This window comes from Lepisma saccharinum, chromosome 1 (assembly GCF_977018435.1).
Source record: "Lepisma saccharinum chromosome 1, izLepSacc3.1, whole genome shotgun sequence".
In the NCBI taxonomy this organism is placed as follows: Eukaryota; Metazoa; Arthropoda; class Insecta; order Zygentoma; family Lepismatidae; genus Lepisma; species Lepisma saccharinum.
The window spans coordinates 140,599,530-140,626,568 of NC_139229.1; the positions used below are offsets into that span (position 1 = coordinate 140,599,530).

A 27,039-nucleotide genomic window follows, 5' to 3' on the forward strand; every position below is an offset into this window, starting at 1 on the left:
GGGGTATGCAATCCAATCCAAAAACACCATGAAGGTATAATTTCAGATATTTGCCAGAAAATGCGCTAAAATGAAAATGTGAAATTTGGGAAAAATAACACCATATAGTAAAAAATAAAAAATAAGAAAATACATCAATTTGAAAAAAAAAAATAACAAAATATCAAGGTCCCTACCGATTAGGCATAAATAAAACAAGGATATCAGTTGTAATTTATTGCATTAGTAACAGTGCGTCCTAACCTAATTTTCGGCTTAATCACCACCGTTGTTCTGGCATTTGTCGTAGCATGGCACTAAATTTTGTATGCCCATGGCATATGTGTCTGACAGCAAAGACTGGAACTATCTCTACCGCAGTGTAGCTGTCAAATCCTTGCCCTGCCAGAAACCTCTTCAGTTAACCAAAGAGATGAAAGTCGGTACATTCAAGGCCAGGGTTGTACAGGGAGTGGTCCAAGATCCCTCACCTGAAGTGATGCAAAGGGCCCGCGTGTACTCAGCTGTATGGGGTTGTGCACATTAGATTGGCCTTCCGTGAATTGTCTGCACCATCGTCTGACCATACTATCACTCACGACGTCCGGTCTGCACAACTCACACGATTGCTGGTGGCTCTGTGCCAAATTCTGAGCGTGCAATGTAAGCTACATCGCAGTCGGTGGGAGACTTTATGAGAGATGCAATCTTTAACCTAGAACTGTCCTAAACCGGCTGCATTGCAACTGTACCAGATTACATCTACATGCCACTTCTTCCTGCCTGCATGTGTGTGTGTCGCTCTCCGACCACTAGTGCTGCGTATAGGCACCATTGGAGATTTTTTCAGGATGCCCCTCGTATATGAACTTTCAGAAGCTTTTATTATTAGAGAGTTCCTGTTTTAATGTGTGGTTAGCTAAATGAGGTATCTATACAATGCAATTCTATAAATTCCTTGCGTTAAATTTCAAATACTTACATACCCTTTTCGTCAGCATTAATGGTATAACTGCATGTTGTCAGTTTCACAGTACTTCACTTGGATATACTGTACTGAAGCAGAAATCCCATTGATAATGTAAGGAAATATGACACTTTATTTTGTTCGATTCAATTGTTTCACTTATATGCAAGAGTTCAGTTGTTTGCTTTACAGAGAATAGAGAAGTAGCTTTATGCATTGAAAAATGAGTCCGCACTCATAGTTTTTGCAAGCAGAGGGTTCCAAACCTCAGTGGAAATATCAACATATAATACCGAGAATGTATAAGGAGACTGATAAATTACAAAATTGTATTTCTTAATCAATCACTCTTCACTCTTATCTCATTTAGTCGTAACTTTAAAAATAATCAAGTATTTTATTTTAAACTTACTGCATATGACAAAATTCCATAATCCTTCCTTAGCTTGTGAATTGTAAAAATTTTCTAAATTCACTATTTTGCAGTTTGAATTCAAATCATAGAGAATACATAAATTAAGTCAATTTAATAGAAGATAATATTGGTACTTAGCAAAACCATACGTGGATGTGTATGAGTTTATTATTTCCATTTGCAAAAACATCGATTTAGTTTAGTTTGTAATTGTCAGGGGAAAAAGTACATTTTGTCCTGGAAAACCTGGAAAAGTCAGGGAATTTCATTTCTGCTTGTTTGTAGCCACCCTGAAAGTGCGACCAATTTGAATGTTTCGACCAAGACACTTCGCAAGGAGGCCCATGCACTCGGTTATCATGGTCGAGCCGCTGCCCACAAACCCTTGATAGCAAAAAGCAATAAACGACAGAGACTACGCTGATGTAAAGAGTGGAGAAACTGGACGGGGGAGCAATGGCAGAAGGTGCTATGGAGCGATGAATCACTCTTCACACGGTTTCGATCAGATGGGAGTGTGTGGATATGTCGATTACCCGGAGAACGTCTGTTACCCGAGTGTGTAGTGCCAACAGTGAAATATGGTGGTGGCGGCATCATGTTCTGGGGTTGTTTCAGCTGGCATGGCGTGGGTCCACTGGTACCGGTGTATGGCCACATGACGTCTGCATCCTACCGAGATATTCTCGACAACTTCATGCTCCCCACGTTGCAGCGTTTCATGGAAACGAAGAATGTGTGTTCCATGATGTTAATGCGACTTGTCATGTTTCCAGGGCTACCATGGAGTGGTATGCAGAAAATAATGTCACCCGACTGGATTGGCCTGCTCAGAGCCCTGACCTCAACCCTATCGAACATCTATGGGACGAACTGGAGCGCAGATCGAGGTCGCGATCACCTCGCCCTTCTACACTTCCAGGGTTGGTGACTACTGCAGAAGGAATGGCGGAATATCCCACTCGGTTTACTACATGACCTTGTGGCCAGTTTACCACGACGAGTGGCTGCTGTTATCGCTGCCAAAGGCAGACCGACCTCCTATTGTTTGCAAGAAAACTGATGGTATCCGCTGACATGTGGTGTCCAATGACTTCCTTCCACATAGTGTATTTGCAAATCTCGTTGCAAGGTTGATATCTACAGGTTTGTGCCCATATGCCTTTTGGTATTTTTGTGCTTATAACGGAAGTATCCGAGTTTCATGTTGTTTCATTACGGCTAAAACACGTACAACCACAGTAACAATGTAATGATGAATCAGTAGTGAATATACTGCCCTGTTCACAGTTGCAAAGTATTACATGTGTATCTGGTGCGTAGATAAACACAGTCGTCGGAGAGCTTGTTTCACTGCTACTTATATCCCTGTATTTTCAACCATTTTTGTCACTTGCCTCATAATGTCCTGAATGTACATTATATTATGTGTTGCTTACCTTTGGAATTTTGAGTTCTTCCATTTCTACTTTGTCATCTGTTCAGTGCGTCACAGACAACTAGTATCAGAAGGACGAAGTGGATAGACTAAATTGTAGATGCCAACTTTGTAACTAGATTTGAAAATATTTGACATGTAAGCTGAGACAAAATTCGATATGACCACTTCCACTTGAATTCTATTTTCTTTCTACCATTTTTCGTATCGTTTGTTTACTTCCTGTTAAGTTACAGAATGTGTTTGTTCGTTTTGTTTTACGGTACATAATGTGGCTGATTGTAGCTATGTGATTTTTCACAGAATATGTGTGTGCCTGGCAACCCTGGAACGCATCGCTTCACTACGATATATGACGTCACAAATGCAATCAAATGTTGTGTGTGGTTGCCAGCATTCAGGCGGCGAAACGGGCTTTTTTAAACGTCTGTAGTGCGGAAATGATGCACCAACGAGAAAAATGTTACTGAGAAAAGTTGTTTGTTTTGATGTCCTGTATACGAATCTGTGGTCCGTGGGTGCCATTAAAATGACACCCTGTATAGAATATCAAATATCATTTGAATGGGACAATAATCGTACAAATATATGTGTAAAATTCGTCCTGGTAGTTTCAGCCCATAATCATCTATTCATTTTCATATATTTCTATGTATTGGTAAGATAGACTAAATTACATGTTAACATGGAGATGATGACTATGCTCACTTCAGTTTCAATTTCACTGCGTCTTTCACTTCACGATCCATGTTTGAAAGGATAATACTACAGAAAAATGACGGTTACACGTGAACTAATGGGTTTCGAGCGTATACTAATCGTTTGAATGTTCGAGCATTATATTCGCTCGAGCGAAGAAACTGTCCATTCCATTCCATAAGCCATCTATCGTCATCCGTGCGAACTATTGGATGATCGAGCAAAAAAGCTTCAATGTAGCACTCTAATTCAAGATTTACTAAATTTCACGCTTTGTTTGTTCTGTTCCCCACATTATTTCGACTTGGTTCATTTCAATTTTGTTTTGAGACTAGTCGTGTTCAGCTATTCAATAGTTGACATTCCACTAACCTCCACAATAAACAAAACGAGGTCGGATCGGAAATGATGTTCTTAACAAGACTGCGGAAAACATACGAAATTTGTACGTTGAAATTCCAGTCAAGAAAATGCAGGCAAACATGCTAGAAGTGAATATTAGTTATTTCGTCGCCCTTTAATCAAAATTAACATATTAAAGATGCATAAAATGATACTTTTTATCTGGATAGTTTCTAGATGTAGTGATTTTCTCGTTAGGACTATTGTTGTCTAATGAAGAAGACCTCAGGTTCGATTAACTGAGGGAACGCATTTTAAGAATCCGGATCCTATTTTAAATTGAAATTCCAATCTTGATTAGTCTAAGTCTATGGAAGAGGTGGATTTTAAGAAAGTAACATGTTAGCCTGGTTCGTTTAATCAATCTTGCTTCGTTTAATCATCAGACTGCAAATTTGAACTAGAAGATTTGCAAGTGGTAGTACGACTACTTCGAAAGATTAGCTTGGAATTTGAATTTTTTTTTCAAATGGCTATACCTCTCTCTATTTAGCGAATAAAAATCCCATTTCATACTGAAATCTTATTTGCTTACGTCAACCGAGTTTCGATTATGGAAAGGAATTGGTTTTCCTCCCAGATTGTCCCCATCTTTCTACCTGCGTAATTGGTGAGTTGTTTTAGTTTTTGCATTCAAAGGCTATTTTTCCTTTATTGCCCTTCTGGAAGACTAATTGTGTCTTTTCTTACTCTTTGTAAGTGTTGGATTCGCCACTTTCTCTGGAACTTTTAATTGTAGTATTTTCCCATTTTTACAAGTAACTTCAGTGTACCTAAGAACCCGCACAGAGACCGAACCCGCACAGAGACCGGTTTCTCTCACGGGAACACCCAGGACACGTCGAACCTTTCGTGTGGCTGAAACAGAAGTTACAGCTGCCAGTGAATATGTGACTATTGTGAAGAATTTGCTCAGTTCTCAACTTGGCCGGTGCATGTGTACTTTTTTTTCCATGCACAATGGCGCAGGGGGCATGACATCAAAACGATGATGAATGGAGGGTCATCCATTGACATTGCCGCTCTCATCTCATCGATATCCCCAGCACGGAGTTTCACACGCACATTCCCGCCGCCTCTTTATCCGTCCATGGTTCTGCATGTATGATCATCACTTTGCAAAGGGAAACATGAATTCCCAACGCGTGGCGGCACTGAATGTCCTTTTGTGATCGTCCAATCTTCATCCTGCGGTACATGTCCATTACCTCTCGCCCCCAACCATCTTTTCAGGTCGTCTGGAAAAAGGACCAATTAATGAAGCGGCCTGTAAACACGCAGGATGCACTATAATGTTGCTGCTGGTAACACACGATTGCTTTTGTACTAACGCACCATTCAGAAGTTTCTTCCTCGTGTCGGTCAGCTGTGGTTGAAGCTTGTGGTCTGAATTCACCGGGATTAATTGGTTCTAGCTTCTGGCTCTTGGATCGGGTGCCTAGCCGGTGGTCAGCAACTTAATTTCATTTCGGTTTCACAGAAGTTACAAATATAAACACCGATTACCTTGTTACTCTGTCTGCATACTCCAAGTTGGGAAATTTACAAGTTTTTCAATTTCCATACATTAAAACTTTCCTGAAATAATTTCCTATTATGATTATAGGGCTATTTAGGTATGATATTTTAAATTTTACTTTTCATGAATATTTTCGAGTAAAATGTTCAGATTTGTGCTTAGGACTTCTGAGTTTATAAGATGAGGGGTAGAAATATTTTTCATGTCAAAAGTCATAAAATCCCAAAATTTGGAAATCGAAATATCTCATCTTCAAAATTTGTTACCCCGCCTTCGTGTCAGGGCAACATTGTTTTTTTTCTTATTGAAATATTAATTACTATGTTAATGAACTAGATAATTAAGTGTGTAAAAATATGTACGTGTGATTAGGTTCGTATATTCCATGTATAGAAACCATGTAGGTCTCTGTTTTTTCTTCGTGTTTCGAACGTTCAAAGAAAAGGCGGGCAGTTTAGGTGTTAAAGATTAAAAATTTTGAAAGAAGGGCCGTTGGTAACAGACGCCAACCAAATGTATATAAACTCCCAGATGAGAGTGGGGGAGGTCGGCTGTTGGAACTGTGACTTGGAAGGGAGAAGCTGTTTCGCTTCGGTGAGCTCGGATCGGAGGACAGATCTCCCGCAACGGATGCTGTAAGAGATTGGATTGCGGGCAAGCTGTGCCTTGGTGTTCAATTTACAGGTAAAAAGGTAGTTTGTACTGGATGTTATTTTGAAGTAATTACGGTGCGCCGGGCAGCCTAGTGCCTTGTCACCGTGGATTGTTGAGAAATGTACACGTAGGGCGACCTCGCGCCTGTTAAGACGTTTCTTGGAGTAACGCGAGTCTACCTTGTGACAAGCGTACCCCCGGTGTAATTCATGAAATGTAAAGCATCCATGTACAAACAATAGAGATTTCCAACATCAAATTAGAGTTTTGGCCCGATATTTAGAGAAATGAACGTTCGGATATGACTTTGTATATATTATATTCAAATTTACGTTAATTAAACTTTAGAAAATATCCAAAAATTTCAGTTTTTAATTTCACAGTTGTTGGACAAGGTAATTTATCCCCCTGATCAAAAAGGTTTCGCAAAGGTTATCCGTTGTCTCTTGGTATTTTGCAGTTAATTATATAATTATGATGACTTGTTGCAACCCACATGCATTGTCGTACAAAGAAAGATACCCCTACACAAATCAGAACCGAGTACGAAGTGCACCGAACCTCGAGTGTGGAGGTAAAGTGTGTGTGTGTGTGTGGGGGGGGGGGGTCAGGCAAGTAACAAATTGGACACTTCTGTGTAACCTTCCATTATAACCTGTATTTCGAAATTCATTTATCAGAGTTGGGACGAAATAATCTCATAGTAGCAGACAAACTGTGCAGAGGCAATCAAAACTAAATTTTCTGAAACGTGAAAGAGACTAGTGTCTGAAACACAGTCAAAAAAATATTTTTTGATGTCGGGGTTGCTCGAAACTGCCAGAAACAGCGACATTGGATATTTTCTGCATTTTGTCTTACCCTTTGCTGTGTATCACGTAGAGTACGAGGGAGAATCAAATGAAAACCGCAATTAATTTTTTTCACTATTTTAATGCAGGGATAATGTTTGATTGTACATTATTTTTCTATATAGTCCCCTCCCAGTTCAATACACTTACGCCATCGGATAGGTAGTGCTTCGATACCGCGTGAGAAAAATTCTTTCGGTTGACTGTGTAGCCACTCGTGTACCGCCGATTGGACGTCTTCATCAGACTTGAACCTCTGACCTCCAAGTTGCGCCTTTAATGGCCCAAAGATGTGGAAATCAGATGGTGCCAAATCTGGTGAGTATGGCGGATGTGGTAGGCACTTGAAGGGTAGGTGATCGATGGCTTTCATGGTTGCACGAGCAGAATGAAGACGGGCGTTATCATGTTAAAGCAAAACACCTGCACTCAGCAATCCCCTTCGCATTGTGCGTATCGCTGGCCTCAAATGGTTCTTGAGAAGGTCGGTGTATGTGGCACTAGTTACTGTCGTACGGGGGGCATGTAGTGTTCCAGAATAGGACCTTTCTTATCCCAGAATAAAGTTAACATAACTTTCCCTGCAGAGGACTGGCTGCAAAACTTCTTTGGTTTCGGCGAAGACGAATGTCGCCATTCTTTGCTTGCACGTTTCGTCTCCGGTTGAAAATGGTGCACCTAACTTTCATCCCCGGTGACAATGTAAGCTAGAAAATCCTCACCCTCCTCTTCATAAGGCCTCAGCAGCTCTTGACAATCGTCAACCCGACGGACTTTCAGTTCTGCGTCAGCTGTCGAGGAACCCACCTGGCGGACACTTTTCTATAGCGGAGTTCCTCATGCACTATGTGTTGTTCTGAACCGAAACTCATATTCAGCAAGGAAGCCATTTCAGCCAGGGTGACACTCCGGTTTTCCTGAATAAGCCGATCTGCTTCGGCTAAGGACTCCTCTGTTACAACTCGATGAGCCTGACCCGGACGGGGAGCATCAGTCAATAAAGTCGTACCTTCTGCGAATTTCTTGCACCAATCGTAGACTTGCCGCTGTGACAGACAGGCGTCCCCATACTTTGTCTGCATTCTCCGATGAATATCAACCGGTTTCACACCTTCACTCCATAAAAATCGAATAACCCCACGCTGTTCCTGCTTGGTGCAACTGCGTAGTGGTGCCGCCATCTTGAATCAGCTGTTACTCACATCCAACCGCACCTACCGGCACTGCTTCGTACTACCAGCTCGGAGAGACGTCAAGGACTGTGTCTGCAAATTTCCAAACGTCTAGAAAGAAAAAATATTTTTAATGGCACTTTTGCTGTTTTCATTTGACTCTCCCTCGTATATTTCAAAGTGTAATGATCATGAAGTATGCCTTTTGCGGCAAATGTCTGCAATGAATTTGGAAGCCACTTCAGATTATGAATTGCTAACTTAGATGGATATGATTTCAGCCTCAAAGATGACTTTTACTAGGTAGATATCATGAACCTGAAAAACTCCTCAAGCGTAGGACTTCGTGTTTCGTTTCCAGTAACTTAGTGAAGAATTTGAAACAATACACGATAAATATGCTGTCTCCTTTAGATTTGTTGCAGTTTATTCATACATTTTTATTTTATTTTTAAGAGCGACACTAAGAGAAAGCTAGCTTATTTCTTCTGATATGTCGGCCACATGTAAACAATCCACAATGATATAAAAAGATGTGCCTCAATGATGCCGCTAAATAAGGAAAAGGGTCTGTGAAAGGTCTCGGAAAACTGTGATGTGAAGTCGTGTAACTTGTTTGTCTTGTCTCCAAAACCACTTCTCTCAAAGATACCCTGAAACCCTTCACATGTTAACCTCGAGAAACAGGAGATGCAGTTGTCCAGCGTGCATCGAATGTATCCTACTTTGAATGCCGTCGCTCAGAGGCACTCGAAAGGTCAAAAGGTTTGATTTTGTTGGCCCACACAGTTCTCCATTTTCGATGTACGTACTAAATGCGTGTTCAAGTCCATTCCGCACACAGTTGACTGTCATTCTGTACAGACATTTCAGTTTGAGTTATGGCTCTTCAGTTGAGTATGCGTGGACATAGATACGAGACTCTGGGTTCACGTATGCACATCTGCATGAAAACTACATAATATAACAATATGCAATGTTGTTTTAAACGGAATTGACCGCTTGAACAATAGCAAACTCATATTCAACTAAAAGGAATGCTATCTACGTGGAAAATTTTACAAAGTGACAATCGTTTATTATGACAAAAATATTTTCATCAATTTTAACAGAACCATAAAAAACAGACACACGTACACATATACATGTATATATTTTGTTTAGTGCACAGTAGAAAAGTGTACTTGACTACAAAGTAAAAATTAAGTTTTTAATTTACAGCGCTCCGTCGATAATTCGCAATGTGGTATAATACTAATTCACTCCTGCAACATGCACTGCTAATACTTTGCTGGAGAACATGGTGTTGACTTTTACGATGTATACATTGACTACACATAGTTGTAACCTATTGTTTACGTGCAGATATACCTGGCAAAATGTCAAGAAACAAGGGGCATGAACGACATACGTTTTACTACTCGATACACTCTGACGAACCTGTCTAAATGGTTAGCTTCGAGCCCTTAACAAGTTTCAGTGTTAAATAAAGGGATCTACATAAGTGATCGTTCTGTGCAGTGGTGTAACTAACGTTTCCTTTTTACCCTTCGCAAAGATACAAAAACAAAATTTCTCTTCAAGGTGCAGCAATTTTATTAAATAGTGAAGTTTTCATAGCTGTTGATATCTGCTTGTATCTGTATTAAAAATGTATAAATTATGGCAGTATTGTGACTGACAACGGGAAGTTCAATTGCTCCTCCAACTACAAGGTACCTTGAACACTAAACTCCTCTCTCTCTCTCTCTCTCTCTCTCTTTTGCTATATACATATCGTCCCTACCGAGACAAAGGGGCGTATCTAAAAAAAAAAAAAGGGTAAATTGAGTAAGTCCGCCGGGGCTTTCCTCTTGGTGACATCTACAAATTGCCATAGTGGCGTATCCCAAAACTCAACGGGTGCAAAGGTACGGTCTCCATGAGTGACGACGTATCTCAAAATGTAAGCATTTGTCGCAAGACGGAAGGGCGTAACTCGAGTTACTTGAACTACAACTTTACTATTTACGACCTCAAAACTAAGATGTGTCACTGTTTTACGTGGCATGAATGTCAGGGAAAAAGAAGATCATGTCAAATCACCACTTGCTGGAGAATGTACCTCGAAAATCTCAATGCCGCACATAATATCAAACAAGTAACTTTATTTGCGGATTGATGCCGTGGACGAAATAAGAATTTCATTGTAGTAACCATGCTCTTGCACACAGCATCGAGCTTGGAAAACATTGAGAAGATCAGTGTTCTTTTTTTTTAACCTTACCACGGGCAGAACGAGGGAGATTCTGAACATTGTGCCATTAGCACAGCCATAGATAATGTTGGTGATCTCTACGTGCCTTCCCAACTGATCTCAGTCTTCCGCCTCGCGAGGAGAAAGAAACCATATATTGTGCACACACTCCAGACTTCTGACTTCCTGGATTACAAGACCATGGCACGTGATCTTCGCATACTATCCATCAGAAAAGATGATATGGGAGATTCTCTTGACTGGACTGCAATGCGAGAGGTGATGGTGCAAAAGACTGATAAGGACAAAGTCTTCTTCAAAACCAGTCATCTGGTGGAGTCACTCAGATCCTTGAGTCCGAAACAACGACTGTAAGCTAAATTTAATTGGCAATTACCATGTAAATTGTACTCAGAACCTCCTAAGATTTCAAAGGACAAATATGATGATTTGATGTCCCTTTGTCACAATATCTTACCTGTAGTCAGATTAGCGGATTATGTCAGGTTTTCTGAATTCTTGTCGCATTGAAAACACGACAATCTTGCTTGCAATAGTTTCTTAGATGTAATTATTTGTATCTAAGGTCAAAATATGATGTTCTTACAGTTTGTGATTATGTCACTTCATAGTATTTGCGACAGGAGTCCATATACTTCTGCATGTATGTTTACCTTGATATCAATATCGTTATGGCAATACCAAACATGTTCCAGTATTGTATTATGTACTTGAGGTTTATTGTTACTGTAAGTGTCCAGTATTATTTTGTTAATAGGTATGCGATCTATAGTACAATACTTTCCACAATGGAATAATACGCACTAGCTAACTGCATATTGTAAGTAAGTCTCATGTATACATTCATGCCTTTGCAATGCATTATTGTATTTAATGTTCTTTGGTGTGTTTCCAGATTTCTTAAATAATTTTCTGATACTACCAAATGTTTATTTTCATTTACCTACCATTAAACAGTTTACCATGTTCCTACTTCCATTATATCTTTTTTTTTAAACTGCTTTGTAAGCATTAAGTCTAAATAGAAAGCTCTTTAATCTGAACGGCCTGTTTCACTCAATTACCAAACTTCCGCGAAACATTATCGTACAAAGGAAGACTTTCTGTACTCTTCAGCATCAAGATGCTGTGACTACTTTGGGCGTAACTCACTCATTCCCCACTTCATGGCATACTTTGTGTGATCTCCAGTTACGAGACAAAAAGGCGTATCTGTGGCGTAACTCAAAATATCTCCACTGGAACATGTTTTTGTCACAAGACAAATGGCTGTCTCTGTTTCAAACGGCCAAAAAACCCATTATTAATGATTTGCAAAAATGCACACACACTCACCACAAAGCACGGCCCTTTAGCTATCTGTATGCTTCGACACATTTCAATACCCCTGAAAATAAAAGTACAATCAATGATAATGTATGATCACAAACTTTACAATGCTCTCCTGAAAATCAAGAAAACTGAGTGAAATACGCCTCTTTGTCTCGGTAGGGACAAGGAGTAAGGAAAGTCACCGGAAATTCCATTACTAATGTTTTAGGAACAAGCATGTTGATTAGAAGTGAGATTGTTCCAACTTCGGATGCTTCGAGGAACAACGCTGCATTCAACAAAATAATATAGATGTGATAAAACACGAATGCGCCTAATCGGTTGTGCAAAATTCATAGCTGACATTTTTTCAACACGTTAATACCCTGAAAGTTGTGCAGAGGAAATACGGAGACAGAAACAGTGGGATATAAAGAAATAAGATGTTTTAATTGCATCAACATCTGTTGCATTCTTCTGGGATCGCGGGCACAGTTCATACCGAATATTTTGAAGCCAGACCATCGTCTGTAGGTGCCAGATACGTATGCCGATTGAGATTTTCTCAATACTTGACGTATGCTTCTTACGTAAATATAAGATTGTAAGGCAGTACTAGTTGATAATTACTTATTACTTGCCTAGCAGAGTATACGGTGGAGAGAGTAACTCATAACCACAAACGAGCTACGAGTTCGTCCGCAAAGGTACTTCCTGACTTCAGAGATTCCTGACCGAGAACAAAGATACTGAAAGATATTTTATCATGAAGGCATAAAATATGTTCCCCTGTGTATTTTTCGCATGTAGACAAAATTAATTAAAACGAGGCTGAAGGATATGCCCTCCCCCAACCATTCTTTGAATATAATGGTTATGGGTATGATAAATGTCAGCTAATGACCTTATGGGTACCCTTTACTATTGTAGTAAGTTTTGTGAACCAGTATTTCTATCTTCCCCTTCCGCTATTATTCTTCCCTGCCCCCTTCGCTATATATCATCTTCTTGGACCCCAGCAAGCAAGTGATTGGAAGTTGTGTGAATTGCAATAAAATACCGTACATTGCCTGTCGCAGCTACATGCTCGGCCATTTGGTAATCGCCGCAGAAATGGAGATCCAAGGTCCAATTTTTGGACAAGAATTGGATGTTTATTTAACTTCGTTCTCTTCGTTGTGACAGCCTTCGAGGAGAGGTGGGAGCGACATACTATTATTACAATACATTTAGCCTCACACCAATTTACTTTCATTCGAATTGAACCGATGACGTTGTCAGCGAAATTTTTCACAGTGGTTGTTATTGTAGCCGTGAAAAGCATAGAATGCATGCAAGTTAGCGGCATGATTTACCTACATTATTTTCTATCTACCTCTACCCGGTGGAGGCACATAGTGGTTCGGATCCCACTTTAAACTGTAGATCCAGTCCCGATTAGCCTTACTGTGCATAAAATGAACTTAAAACATTACCTCATTCAATCAATCAATCTGTCGACCTCTATCTGTCCTTTCCCTTTGAATTGTAACTTGTGGCATCCTTTTTGTGGAATTCCGAGTATCGTCTTAATTTGAGGTAAGCGCGCGTTGTTGGTATACCTGTATTTTAGGATATACACTGTACCGTTTAATATACATTTTCATCTTAATTTCCGATCGCATAACTGTTTTGCTGTTTCTAATCTTGTTGTAGCATGTTATCATTTATCCAGTAATTCTCAGATCTTGCACGAATATGTTATTGCTGGAATTAAGCCGACCTCCGTGGCGGAGTGGTTGCCACAGTGCGCTACGACGTCATAGGGTCCCAGGTTCGAATCCAGGACTGGGTGTTTTTTGTGAGCCATAAGTGTCATAAGTGCGAAGTAAAATAAACTAAACCAATCGATCGCTGGAATTAAGGGAATTATTGTTTCTGATATTATTTCTTCTCCAGTACCGACACTTTGATCAAGCGGTGCCCATAGTTTAACCCTGCACTTTCTACACTAATATGTGAATAAATCTTGCTTAAAACATGTCTACAATAATAATGAAGCAACCTTGTGCAATTAAATAAATATTATTTCTGTATGTTCGTATAAAGCTGCATTTAATCTACATAATCTTAAACTTTTCCACTAAATTTTTGCTGCAAAGGTTATCCACTGTTGTATTTTAGATTATTTTTATTGATATTAATATTTATGCAAATTGTAACTTGATACTATTTTCAACAAAAGCTCTTTTTATATTTATTTGTTTGGTCTAACATGAGTTAACACATGACTATACCAAGAAAGTGTGAGATGAGGTGTGATCATGGGCGTAGGCTATATATAGTTCACGTAAGGAGGGGGTCAACTTTTGGTATGATTAGGGTTGCTATATTTCATAAGTGAAAATCCGGGCCACTGCTGACGGGAAGCTTGTTGGGGAACGGGGGGGGGGGAGGTGCTGGACGCGACAAAGTTGTGCGTATATGTACATATCCATTATCATATTCTTTACACTTCTTAAAAAAACAGAAATCAACTTCGAAGTATACCATTAATCTTGCATTTCCTTTTCGGTGTCATAATGAACTAAGCTGCTATCTCACAATGTTGAAACTTTTTTTTGAAAACTGCTGATTGAACAGATAAGCAAGCACCCAAGCACTGACTGTTTACAATAAGCAGCTTACAATGCAATGAAAAAGATTTGCAACTGAAATTCAGTGCTGCTAGCAGACGGCGCCGCTATCGTGAAGTCAAATATATTTGCAGTATCTTCATATATTTGCAGTATCTTCATATATTTGCAGTATCTTCTTGTAACTCGATAACTCTTGTATTATTATTATTATTAACTGTTCAATGTACAGTTAAGATTGTTTAGTAAAATGAGCATTTTAATACTACACAATTAAATATAAGTAAAGTCTTCGTCATTTCTTCTTTCCCAACCGATTCCAGAACATTTGTGCATCCCGAAGAAACAGGACAAACGATATGATATCATTCCGGGATTGTCCCGGAAAATCCGGGACGTATAGCAAGCCTAGGTAGGATCAAGCTATCAAAATCCAATCTATCAACCAGGCCATCCAACATTTTGACACACTGTTCCAATGAATGAGAGATAGCCATTTCACATTTTTGGAATAAGTTGTTACAATTTTGCAATGTGTTAACCAGTAGGACAAACAAGAAATGCATACATTTTTCCGTAAGATAATAGTTTATATTTTACAGTATTTTTACAACTTGTACAATGGAAATTGCAATACAACAGGAAGAGAAACAGAAAGTACAATACATTTGACACACAAAAAGGTACTTTTTTACAGAAAAAAATATGAGCCTTTCAGCAACTCTTCATGTCGGGGGGAGGCGAGGAGAAATTTGCACAATATTGATTTTTTTAACTACCAAATGCCTATTAGGATTATCTTGGCTTCAAAACTTTTTTTTTGAAAAAACAATATTCGAGCCTATTTGCTCTCCATTCCTGAGGAAACGAATCACTGATATATACGATACACTCCTAATTGACAATTACTGGTTGGAACTATTTTCAGGTTGATCAACCAGTTTTATAAACTTTAAAATGAATGCTGTGTTGTAGTGGGTTCGTTCACATGCAGCACTCTTTTATAATGTAGGTATTTGCGGTACTCTTAGTAATTTCTTTTTCTTCTCTAAGAGGAACAAAAACAATATCACAGAACATTAACTTTGTGGAACAACTTTTTATCCCTACATTACTGTAGTTACTTACCCTTAGGGCATCTTTTATGCTTTAATTAGTAATACTGTGTCATACATGAACATTAGCTGGCTAATAACTGCATGTACATGCTACTGAATATACTCCTGGAAGCGACATATAGACTTCAAGAATTGTAATATTCATTAGATTGTGTGTTATAGCTACATAATTTCGCTGCAAATATGTTATCTGATTAACGAACTATTTCCGTGACGTGTTTTACAGAAATCCATCTTGGAGTTCTGTATAGCTTTGACTGTCAGTCTTGTTTACCGTTTCTGTGCGACATAATTTAAAGGAACCAAAAGGTAACGTAAGATTTTGACCTAAATAATGAACTTAAATGGGCCAGTAAACTTTCAATGCAGTTTCATTTATACGTTCAAAGCTAGATGATGCTAATCTTTGATTTATAGAAAAACAAAGCTTCCGGAAACTAGCTGATGCATTATCTTCGTATCAACACAAGGAAATACAAAAAATACCAAGTGATCGTATATGATGAAGGAAAAACAAAAAATTCTTTCTCGAAACTTAAAGATGTGCTCTTCTTACCGCACCAATCAAATTCAACACAAAAATAACTCACATGGAGCATATTAAACTACATGAAAATATAACACATTTGTACTACACAGTTTCATATTTGAAACAACTACACAAAGTATTTACTTCTCACTGTCCCTTTTTTAGCGCACTGTAAAAAATTCACTCTATGTACAAGCATGTAAACAGTCTCTCATTTTCCCCCTGCTGATCCATTTGAAATATTACAAAAGATTCACTTCCGCAAAATGTCTTGTTTGCCTCCCGATTTAGTATCTGTAATTAAAGCTAATACGCCAGTTTCAACCGCCGGCAGTCCCCTGCGCGTTAAGATAACTGCACGTTCGATATTCGAATGTCTTTGTACACTTCATTTCAGTCACACGATACCATGCTTTGAATGAAGAAAAAACTGTAGTAGCAGCGGGTTACATATGTCCACAACAATAGTTACAGGAAAGAACTCCTCAACATATATTTCGCCGTTTCATAATCGTATTACTTGCAATGGAGACTGACTAATCGTTTAGGAAATATCACTATATAATATATACACATTATACAAGAGTGGTCTTCCACCAGAGTTCAAACGATCCCACCACAATGCACTCAGCTGCCGCCGCTAAGGTGTGGGATTGACTGCACTCTATGTTACTCGGATGGCATTCAGAGAGAACGCTAAGCACGCGAAGCTGACGATGGCCGCGTGGGGGAGGTAGAGAGTGGAGGCTCCGTTCTGCTGGTCCACGTGCTTCACCTGCTGCTCCTTCTTCAACTCTGCCTCGTCGGACATCATGCTGTGGTTCTCCCCTATGTGGTTGCTCATCTCGTGCTTCTCCGGGTCGTCCGAGACGGCGTCGTCGAGAGCGGGCTTAGGCTGCTCCGGGTTCTTGCGGTGCCTCGTGACGGTCGTCGTGGGCGCCTCGGTAGTCGTGGTCGTCGTGGTTGTCGTCGTGGTCGTGGTAGTGGTCGTCGTCGTGATGACGGTGCCGTTCGTCAGGAAGTAGTGGAGGCTGTGCTCGGCGGCGATGTCCAGGATGGCGACTTCCCTGCGAGTCCCGTTGATGCTCCTGGTCTTGGTGGTGGCGTCCTCGTAGAAGGACTTCAGCTTCGCCACGTAAGGCACTTCGGTGACGGTGTAGTTCCCGCGGAGGGTTATGTTGACGGCGGTGTCGGGTTCCAAGGTGTCGGAGACGACGTGGACGCCCTTGCCTCCGGACGTCTCGGGAACACCCCACTTGATCTCCGACACGCTGTTGTTAGGGTGGACGATCTTCGTCGGCAGGCCCTTCAGGATGGAGCGTCCCTGTCCCCAGTATAGGGAGTACTCGGTGTCGAACTCCAGCACGGTGTTAGCCTTCATGACCTCCGTGTCGTCGTTTCTGAGGGTCGTCTCCGCCAAGAGCCGGGGTTCCCTGTGGATCTTCATGCGGCGAGAGTTGAACTTGATGGAAGTCATCTCGTAGCGGTTGGGCTCGCTCTCGACGAGCACCTCTCCTTTGAAAGATTCCTGCTCGTCTCCGTGCTCGCTGATGTACGTGATTCGTCCGAATCCTCCGTCGTTGAGATCCAGCTTCCCTAGAGTGACCTTCCCTCCGTCCACCGTCCTGGCGACAAAGGTGTCTCCTCCGGCAACCACTCCTTTGGGGATCTTGAACGTGTTGTACTTGTCCCATTCCACCCAGTTCAGCTTGGCGGCATCTTCCACGTTCTCGAGCACTTCGTATTTGTTGTACTTGAAGGCGTTGTTAAGCAAGCTCACGTAACAGAACGTGCCGTTCAGTTTACCTGGGAGCCAATCCCCGTTGTGCCTGGCCCTGCAGACGTACACCGGGTGATGGTTGTTGTCTTCCTCGTTCTCTTCGTCGCCTTCAACGTCGCCGCGAACCGCTCCAGGAGGCGTGGATCCATCGTGACCGTTCACCCAACGCAGGGTACTGGATGTGACAAGCTGGCTGTATTCTGAGCGTATGTGCACGCTGGTATCTGCCCAGACGATGCTGGCCATAAAGGACAGGAGAATGGCGGAGTATAGGATCTTCATATTGAAGGTTGCCGCTGCTGCTGCTCCCTTCTGTCGAAATCTTCTGCAAATAAAAGAACATCGGCCATTAAGTACACGGGTTAATTTTTTTGGTAAACATACAGCATAAAATTTATTGAATATTTGACAGTTCTGGACGCCAAATGTAGCATATAACTTTATAATAATTGAATCAATAAACAAAATATTTTTTTGTTCATTTGGATGCTTATATATCGTATCTTTACCATTAGTTACCATAACATGTCGAAGTCAGATTCTAGGCATGATACGAGATTATGAAAGGAGATTGATCTACACGTTGCAGAGTTACATAATAGAAATTATATGATAAAATATTAGTTCGAGATAAATAAAAAAGTACATATACACTCAGCTCACAAGGATGTTACGTTATGCCGAATGCATTAGACAAATTCTGTAGATAATTCGTGTTAAATTAAGAATAACATTTTGGAAGGTAATTCAACAACATTACATTAAATAAATGTAATAACAATAATATTTTAATGCTATTACGGTAATCCGATATCGTTTATAGTTGATACTTCGCAATTAAGTTTCATCTTTCATAATTTTTTAATGCTAAAACACAACAAATTCAGAGAAAATAGTAGTGTTCCATCTTGTAACAAGTATTACTTTGCTCTTTAAGGGAACTGTAAAATAAACATTATGAAACAAGCCAGTTGCATTTTGTACCTATGCCAGTCTACCTCAGTGGAAGTAAAGTTATTGATCATTTTTTTAAAAAAAAAAAAAGATTCTCGGTATAGAGACGGTTGAAGATGAAATATGTAATACAGCGAATCCCGGTATAGTAACATACAAATTATCTGTCTTAATACGGTCAGCTGAATGTTGGTAAGGGATGAATGTACTCCAGAGCTCATTAGGTGGCCAAGCTTCGAACCTTGATTTGCGAACGTGCCCGATAACTATATTAGGGTGTAGGCCGCAGTGGCTCTCTCTAAATATCGAGTGAGAAGCGTGGCGAATACTGAATTTCATTCCATCACTATTTGCATTACGCTCTTTTTTATGCAAAGCACGTGCATGTTTTTTTTAGACACTTGTTCATCAAAAGCATGTGTATCTGGATACGTGTATAAATTTGTAGCCAAGTTAATTGGCGATACATGGCTCGGAACAAACATAACATGATTTAATGTAGAGATTGCTGCTGCTGCTTTTTTGTTCCTTGGAAAAGGAAAAGAAAAAGATGTGAAAACGCTGGCGTACTTGCGGTATCATCACTACGCTGAAGTGGGACCAGATCCACCACTGTGAAACGCAATTAAACATCCTGTGGAGCGGAACACTGGCAGAAAAACTGTAGCAACCTCTCAAGTGATATTTCCGTACTTAATCCTGTGAAGTGTGGCATGTCAGTGCAGCATCACGCGAGCTGATAACATCTGATTCGGCATCGGCAGCTGCTTCTCGGGTTGGAGGGGAGACGACCGTTGCACCTTGATTGCTCCAGTACCTTCACGTGCACCTCAACACAAGGAGATGAGGGTAGGGGATGGGGTCGAGGATCATTGTCGGAGACGGGGCCTGGCGCATCTGGACCGTTAAACGTAAGAGGTCTTCCTCTCCCTCCTTTACCGAGGTCGCATTGTGCTGCCTGCGTTTCCCCACAATGGAAACCACCCGAGCATTCAAGCCCTTTAGGAAATGTAAATATTCGTTTCGTGTTACCTGGGTGACGTATACAATATTCAGAACGTTGTGGAAGTACAAAGGAAGGTATTTACAAAATTGTTTCGCCTGCTGGCGTTTTAAATGATTTCCATACAAATTACAAGAAAACTGTGCTAATTTTCTCGTCCAGATATCGATCGCGCGTTAAAAATCAACCGGAAGTAACACTATGGGACCCATTTACTCCAAGCAGCTTTTAGAATCTACAATATTTATAAATATCCGTACAATTAAAAGAAAATCGTAGACAAGTTGGTCTCATGTGGATAAATTTATCGCAAGTAAATTAGCAGTAAACTATCGTCGAGTAAAAATGCTGAATGAAAATTGCCGAATCTCTTAAATTGCTTTGCAAAATTTACGTTCTTCTTGGGAATCTAACGCCAGGTACTGTATTTAATCTACTGTTATCTTTAGAAGTTGTAGATTGAGTATCTTTCTCATAATTTTCTTGCTTTATTTTGATTTTGATGGCGTCTCAGGAGTCGGAGAAAACAAAAGTAAACAAATCACTCTCGTTATGTGACCTACTATATTTCTAACTACATATTACAACTTTTGTGAATAATTCAGATTATAGTCGATGCCCAAGACGCCATTAATTTAATTTCTCCTACAGAAGCTTCGTTTAGAGTTCAACGGTTTATTATATTCCCCTTCAACTTTCACCCTCTTCGCAAAGGGGTCTAGGGATAGAGTAGGCTGTTGGTATGGTCATTGTAACTATCGTTGTGCATTCTATTACCTACGTTATGAGAACCCTGAGTTTTAGCTAGCAGCAGCCGAATCGAGGTGGCGAAAGAACAACAACATAAAAAAGGAATGCACTCCCGGAACCTGATCATGGCTTTCAGCAGACGATTATAGCCACACATCAGCGACTCGCGAAACTAGCCTCCCTCGGCGGAAACAGCGAAAAAAAAATTCAGGTTCAAGATGGATGTGGAAACAAGCTATCGAACCTTGACCGTCACGGATGATGATAAAGGAAGGAGAACCCCCAACCCCCAAAGACGGGACAAGTTATTTCCGTCCAGAAAAACGTAGTTTCCACGCGTGTCTCCGGATGAGTGAATGCAAACATGTGTTGTCGGTCGTTGGGTACTTCGCTCAGGATACGATGCAATCGCAGAATCCTTAAACTATGTGTTTTTACTGTATTTCTGGAGAACTAGTTCTACTACATGTAAAATGCAATATTCGTGATTATTTTGGTTATTTTTAGTCATATTTTTCTATGTCCGCATGTTAATCGCTAACTCCAAGATGGGCGAAGAATTGATAGGATAGTCGGGAAGCACAAAAGGTCGTACCTCAGCCTGGATCGGAACCCTAGATTACGGATGGTACCAAGATTACAGTTTCAAACCCGAGACGAGATCGAAACGGATGGAATTGAAGCTCGAGACGAAATCGAGATTTTGTATTCCGAGACCAAGAACGACACAGGTTGTTGCAACTCGATACAAGACTGAGAACCGGATTAGTTTCTTCATTCAAAAGACGAGACGAAGCTGTGCTGACTGATTGATCAACCTTTTAGCGTTTGATTAAGAAATGCCGATGGGAGACGTACCCATAAAAAGATCACATGCCGCTATTCTAAAATTAAGTGTGTGTAGTAGCTTCATCCAAAGTAAGAACTCTTCGTACGGCACTGGTTATATGATTGAAGATGCATCAGAGAATTCGTATTAAAGAGTTTCGTTTTGCTTTTATCATTTTTGCAAGTATTGACCCTGGTGTCGGCTAATACTAGTTATTTTCTGGGAAAAGAACAAAGTTGATCGTACGATATCAAGAAACGGAGTAGTTAACAAAACACTAGTCTTTTCGTGAACTTCCGTAAAACTCTTTTAGAAGCAGCAAAATTATTTGGAAAGCAAAACGAGAGCGATGCAAACGTGTGCAATAGCTCGAGAGGAAAATCTCAACGCATGTAATTGCTCACTTTCATTTCGGTAATCGCCAATGGATGCGCCGGTGAAAGTGGCAAAGGCATAACGAGGCAAAGTTCTTATGCGCTGATTGAATATTGTTGCCTTACGCCTGCCGAGACGTGGTTATTAGCCGCTTCTGACCACAGTGGTTAACGTCCGGAAGCAGCAAGTTACGTTTCCATGTTCACAATTTTCTCCCGCTGAAATCGCAGACACCGGAATGCCTTCAGGGACGTGAAGCAGGTTTTACCACGCAGTTGCCCGTGATTGATTATGCTGATTCTGCTGGAATGTCCAAGCCACGGCGCAACATTGCTCAAATTCCGGTAGCATTTCTCTTCGTTGACATAACCTTAACGCCTCGATTTTCGTTTGTGAACGCCGGCATTCGAGGCATTGCGGCGCGGTTCCAGGGATCAAATCTCTAGAATATTGGTCTTTTATCCTTTATACGGTGTAAGCACACCGTACTAAATTTTGGTGTAAACTCAACCACACGGAGCGTGTTAGACTGTTGGGGTTCAAAGTATGTTGATTGCGACAATTTGTCTGTGTTATTTTAACATTACTCAAGTTGACCGGCGATATTGTCACTAATTACAGGGCCAAAAAAGAGTTATATTGTCCTATATATAGCGTGGTCTTCCTGGGACTACAGACTGGTGTCATTTTCGTGTCGTTCCCTAGTAGTATATTGAGAGAGAATTCTTGACACGGAAAATGCCTTTGAGGGCCATTGTGCGTGTTCATTACAAATTATAATATATTGAGAGCGCACGCGATTTACGCATAAATGAAACATTACGTTTTGTTAGCATATCAAAACAATGGTAAAACTTAATATAAAACCAATGTTTAAGTGTATTTTTCATTTAGCTTCTTATTGTTTAGTATAATAGGTAGTAATATATAAAATAGAATATTATATGAAGTACCTTTTTCTAGTTTGTTAGCGATATGTACATTTTTTTACAAGGTGATACATACAAAGTTCGGTTTCATCACGGGCGCTACACAAATTTGTAATCAGAAGAGTCGCAGTTCAATTTCTGGTGGATGCACACTGCTAGTGGTTAGCTCCAACTCCAACCAGTCACTATAATAACCGTTGCTACCTACATACCGAAAATGCTGGTCTTATTAATTCAAAATATCATATTAAAGGTCAAAGCACATATGTAACATGCTAAAGTTTACAGGTATATTACACACAAATTGCCTAAATTATCAGTGCAAATTTTTGTCAAGCAATCAGCATCGTTGTAATGATAAAAAATTTACTGTTTTTATTTTTTTCGTCGCTTTTCTACCACTTTTGGTTAATAGGGAGGATTAAAGTTAATTGACTGAAACTGATGAGGGGAGGGGGTGGAGGCTCACAAAAAGCACCAATCCAGAACGGGATTCGAAACTGAAATTTCGTTGGACACATGGTGGCTCTAGCACTCTCCCATCGACACGGTCAAATCTACTTTTTGAAAAGAATGATGGATGAGATAGTAGTTTAGCTCCTTGTACTAATAGATACTATTAAATCCTTGTATCCAGAAATTTAGTTGTCACTGCTTCACTTTCCATCACTCGTATTTCCAAAACTTTTGCGAAATCCAAATACTGTTTATGTGTACCGGCAAGACAAGAATACGGCACTATTTTTATTGAAGAATCAGGTAATTATAATTGTGATCATTTACAGAAGCACTGAAGACACTTGCTCCATTAGTTTCGAGATCTCGGAGGCACAGCTTGGGGTCATATGTGGCTGGCATAGACACAGAGTGACCGAGACCTTCGCGTGCCTTTGAAAATGTCTTATTAAATGCGAATTCACGGAAACTAACGGTCGATGCGATGTATGTTGCTTTGCCTCAAGTAGAGTTTCCTACGCTCCGCTTTTTCCCCTCCTTCAACGTCTGCTGACGGCAGGCCCAGGAAAGAAGGTGAGCAGTTTACCCCGGTTCGAGGAAAACGTTCAAACCAGAGAGCCTTAAAACGGCAAAGCAACCTCGACGTCCTGTGCATCCAAGCTTTTCAAAAGAGGAAAACTCTGGACGCAGGGAAGATGTGCTTTCATGCAAACCTTTATGTTCTCTCTTCATCGTGGATTTATGCAAAACTTTTAGTTTAGTGCGAGGTCCAAAGGGCATTTTAGTTAAATGTAGCACTAAATTAACAAGTTGTAGCCATAGGCGGATTGAGGAGTAGCGACTGCTCCCACGAGATGGCTTCAAAGGGGCAAACGTTTTGAAGTCTGCAGAGAGGCTCATCGGCGCTGTGCGAGTTCCATAAAATATAGAAAATAGTTGCATCTCCGATGACAATGTTAATTGTCCTTTTGTGTTATTTTGGACACGCAAAACGGAAAGCTACCAAAAATAATCAGAGTGCAAGTTCAGTTCACAACAGTTATTCAAAGCCGCCTTGGTGATCGAGTGTGTTGGCTGGTCGACTCATGATGACACCACAGATGTTTCCGGGTTCGTGTCCTGGCCTTGTGCTGGGTGGTCATTAATTTGATAGCATCATTCATCCTTAAGATCGCGATTAAATGGAAGTGGCCGAAAAGCGGCGCAATATAGAAACAAAATAAAAATAGACATGCAAAACTATGCTGATGTGTGGATTTTCACAAAAGTGTGATGTCCATTCTTGACGTAATCGATTCGAGGATCGAAACCAGACTATTCGAATCATTTGCTGGACGAATAACTTTGATTTATCTGTTGTCCTCATAGAAACAAGTAACGTCTACACGAAGGGTTGTGTTTGTGTGGCGTTTTTTCCTATCAGGTATGACAATATCATTTTTACGTCTCTGTGACTTCCTATGAAACTAGTCCCTTCTCCATGATTATGCTCTATTCTCGTAAGAACTGTTTTATAAACATATAAGTCCATCTTATTGTCAGGTACAAAAGCTTTGTTTAGTTTTATTCTTTGTCTTTTAGAAAGTAGCTGAGGCACATCCTCCCACACTAAAAAAGTAAAACAAACCATTGTTGAAAATTAATGATCTCTTCAGCGCCCATGAGTAAAACCTTAATGGCAAAAGTCGAGGGCAACGACCTCTCGTACGTCAAAGATGAGAAGAGTGAAAGTGGTTATGGAAAGAAGAAAAGCCACAGGAGAATGCTTGCACCTTTTTCACCCGATGGAAATGTAAGCATTCCACAACAGTCTACTTCTCAGGATCGTCAAATAGGGTTGGAGACCCAAAGCTCCTCTCAAGTTCTTTTGAAGGAGGGAAAAAGTGCCACTTTTTTATTTTAATTTTTTTAACGTCCTGCCCGTGAAAGTTTTGTACTTGCTGTCTTTTGGTACGAGTGTCAACCTCCTAAACTCGTTTAGCTTGAAGCTACAGCCATAATAAGTCATTTAGGTTTTTAGACGTCCCTTTACAGTTAGGGTTGTTCTAGAGGTAGTGGTGACAGCTAACCAGGAAATAGGAAATGCAGGTCACTGGATCGACCCTAATATAATGGAAGAGTGCAAGTTATGATTCTCTTTACAGTTTCATCTTAATACGCTCCTTAATACGTTTCCGATGTCAAAAAACATAAGTTTATTTATGTTCGAGAACACGATTACATTTTTTTTTGACACTATTGAAAATGTCTGTTTTTGGTCTACTCTCCTATGACGAAGCTATCATGGAGATTTATTAATTGTTAAAAATCTTACATTATATTGCACTTTGAAACACACTTCAGCAGTATAATTCTTTAAAACCATTCTTCCATGGTGAGACTGCACTGAGAAGAAATCAAAGACCCAAAAAATCAAATTCCACATTGCTTGGCAGCAAAATGAGCGCCGATGATTGAGAATGGAAACAGTAGATCCATATTTACCGAAGATTCCAAGTTCAAGAGCTTGAGTACGCCACACACCTGCACTACATAAGCAATCGCACGTGCAATAAACCTCAGTTCCACTTGAGTTTTGCATTCGTTCTCTTGTGCAAGAAGCTCCAACCTTGCTGTACCTGTTTCGAAAATGATTTACGTGAATCCCGGCACTCGCATTGTAATTGTCGGTGCTGAACCGGATTGTTCATTCTGGAGAAGAAACCTTCCTTAGCTTTCTGTGATAATTTGCTCATAACAAGCAGTAAAGCAGTGGTTCTTTCAAATATAATGGATAGGGTAGTGTCAGAATACCGAGTGAAGACACTCATGTAGCTTCATAAACGTCCAAACATAGCTACGTTCTTCGCCCATATTTACGAAATGCAAATCTTTGATTTGGATCCATTTCGTCAGCGCATGAGTAAATATTCATCAGGAAAGGATGCATGGGATTGTTTTTCTTGTTCTGTAAGATAATACTTGCTGCATATCAAGTGGACACTAATTCTTATTATAATGATCCACTTCCTCTATTACAGCCTTATAATTGCTGTACTAAACTGCAAAATGACTGTTGCATAATCCTTATTTATTATTCGTGCTTCTCAGCGAAGAAAATTAGATTTTGCCCAGAAAATATTGAAGAATTTTTAATATTCTGTAGTCTTCGTGCAATGGAATTCACGCACACGCATACATATAGGTAGAGTGACATATAATGGTAATATTAAAAGGTATATAAATTTTCTAAAAGTACCCAATCCTAGGTGGTCATACGTGCTAAATGTATTCCCACGAAGAATAAAACTGCATATTTACATACATAATATTAGGCAGAACGCTGTAAAACATGTCAGATCCGAAGGGGACTTCCAACTGGGGACACGAGGGCATTGGCTGTCCTTGAGACACGTTTTGCTGTTCACCTTGAACTGTGACGTCAAACTTTACTTTTTTTGTGTATGTGCATACCGTATTAACGAGCATGTCGGAATAAAACGTACACATTCCTTCTTTTCTTGGTATCCTCTTCCACACATCGGCTGCGACAAGTGTCATTTCCAAACTTTTGTTGTTATTACAGTTTATTCCTTAAATTGGACATACATGCACATAATCTATAATAGGGTCTCAAATGCAATGCAAAGGTCTCACAATGGACATTTTAGCTCAAAATCTTGGAGGCTACGATAATTGCAGCAGGCATAACTTACGGAAAATATGCCACACAGAAATGCAACTATCGTTTTCGCTAAAATGCAAGTTGGATTAGTACTCCAACATATACAAGGAAACTCCACCCACGAAGACTGTAATGTATCCAAGTAGAAAATTGGAACCACTTGTAGATTAGTTTCTTGTGTTTCTTTCCTTTACCAAGGAAAGTTGTTTTAAGTAGTACTACTAATGGGTTATAAATACTGTATTTCAAGTTTGGGTTATAAATACTGTATTTCAAGTTATTATCTCAGTTTACATTACATAATTTTGAGCCACGAAACATGGGCAAAATACGATCCTTGGTCTGCAGTCCCCAAAGACGATGACTTCGCTGA

At 40.1% G+C, this 27,039-nt stretch overlaps 2 protein-coding genes across 6 annotated transcripts in view; one reads left to right on the top strand and one right to left on the bottom strand.

Annotated features, from left to right (window-relative positions):
- Miga (mitoguardin) overlaps window positions 1–27,039 on the top strand; it is a 563,944-nt gene that overhangs the window by 227,429 nt on the left and 309,476 nt on the right. The window lies entirely within an intron of this gene.
- The window catches only part of LOC146001745 (protein unzipped-like), a 40,399-nt gene continuing 28,208 nt past the window's right edge, over window positions 14,849–27,039 (bottom strand). The window contains exon 2 of the mRNA XM_083139458.1: window positions 14,849–18,031. Coding sequence (XP_082995584.1) covers window positions 16,591–17,988 — 1,398 coding nt within the window. The 5' untranslated portion in view covers window positions 17,989–18,031 and the 3' untranslated portion in view covers window positions 14,849–16,590. The remainder of the gene's footprint in view (window positions 18,032–27,039) is intronic.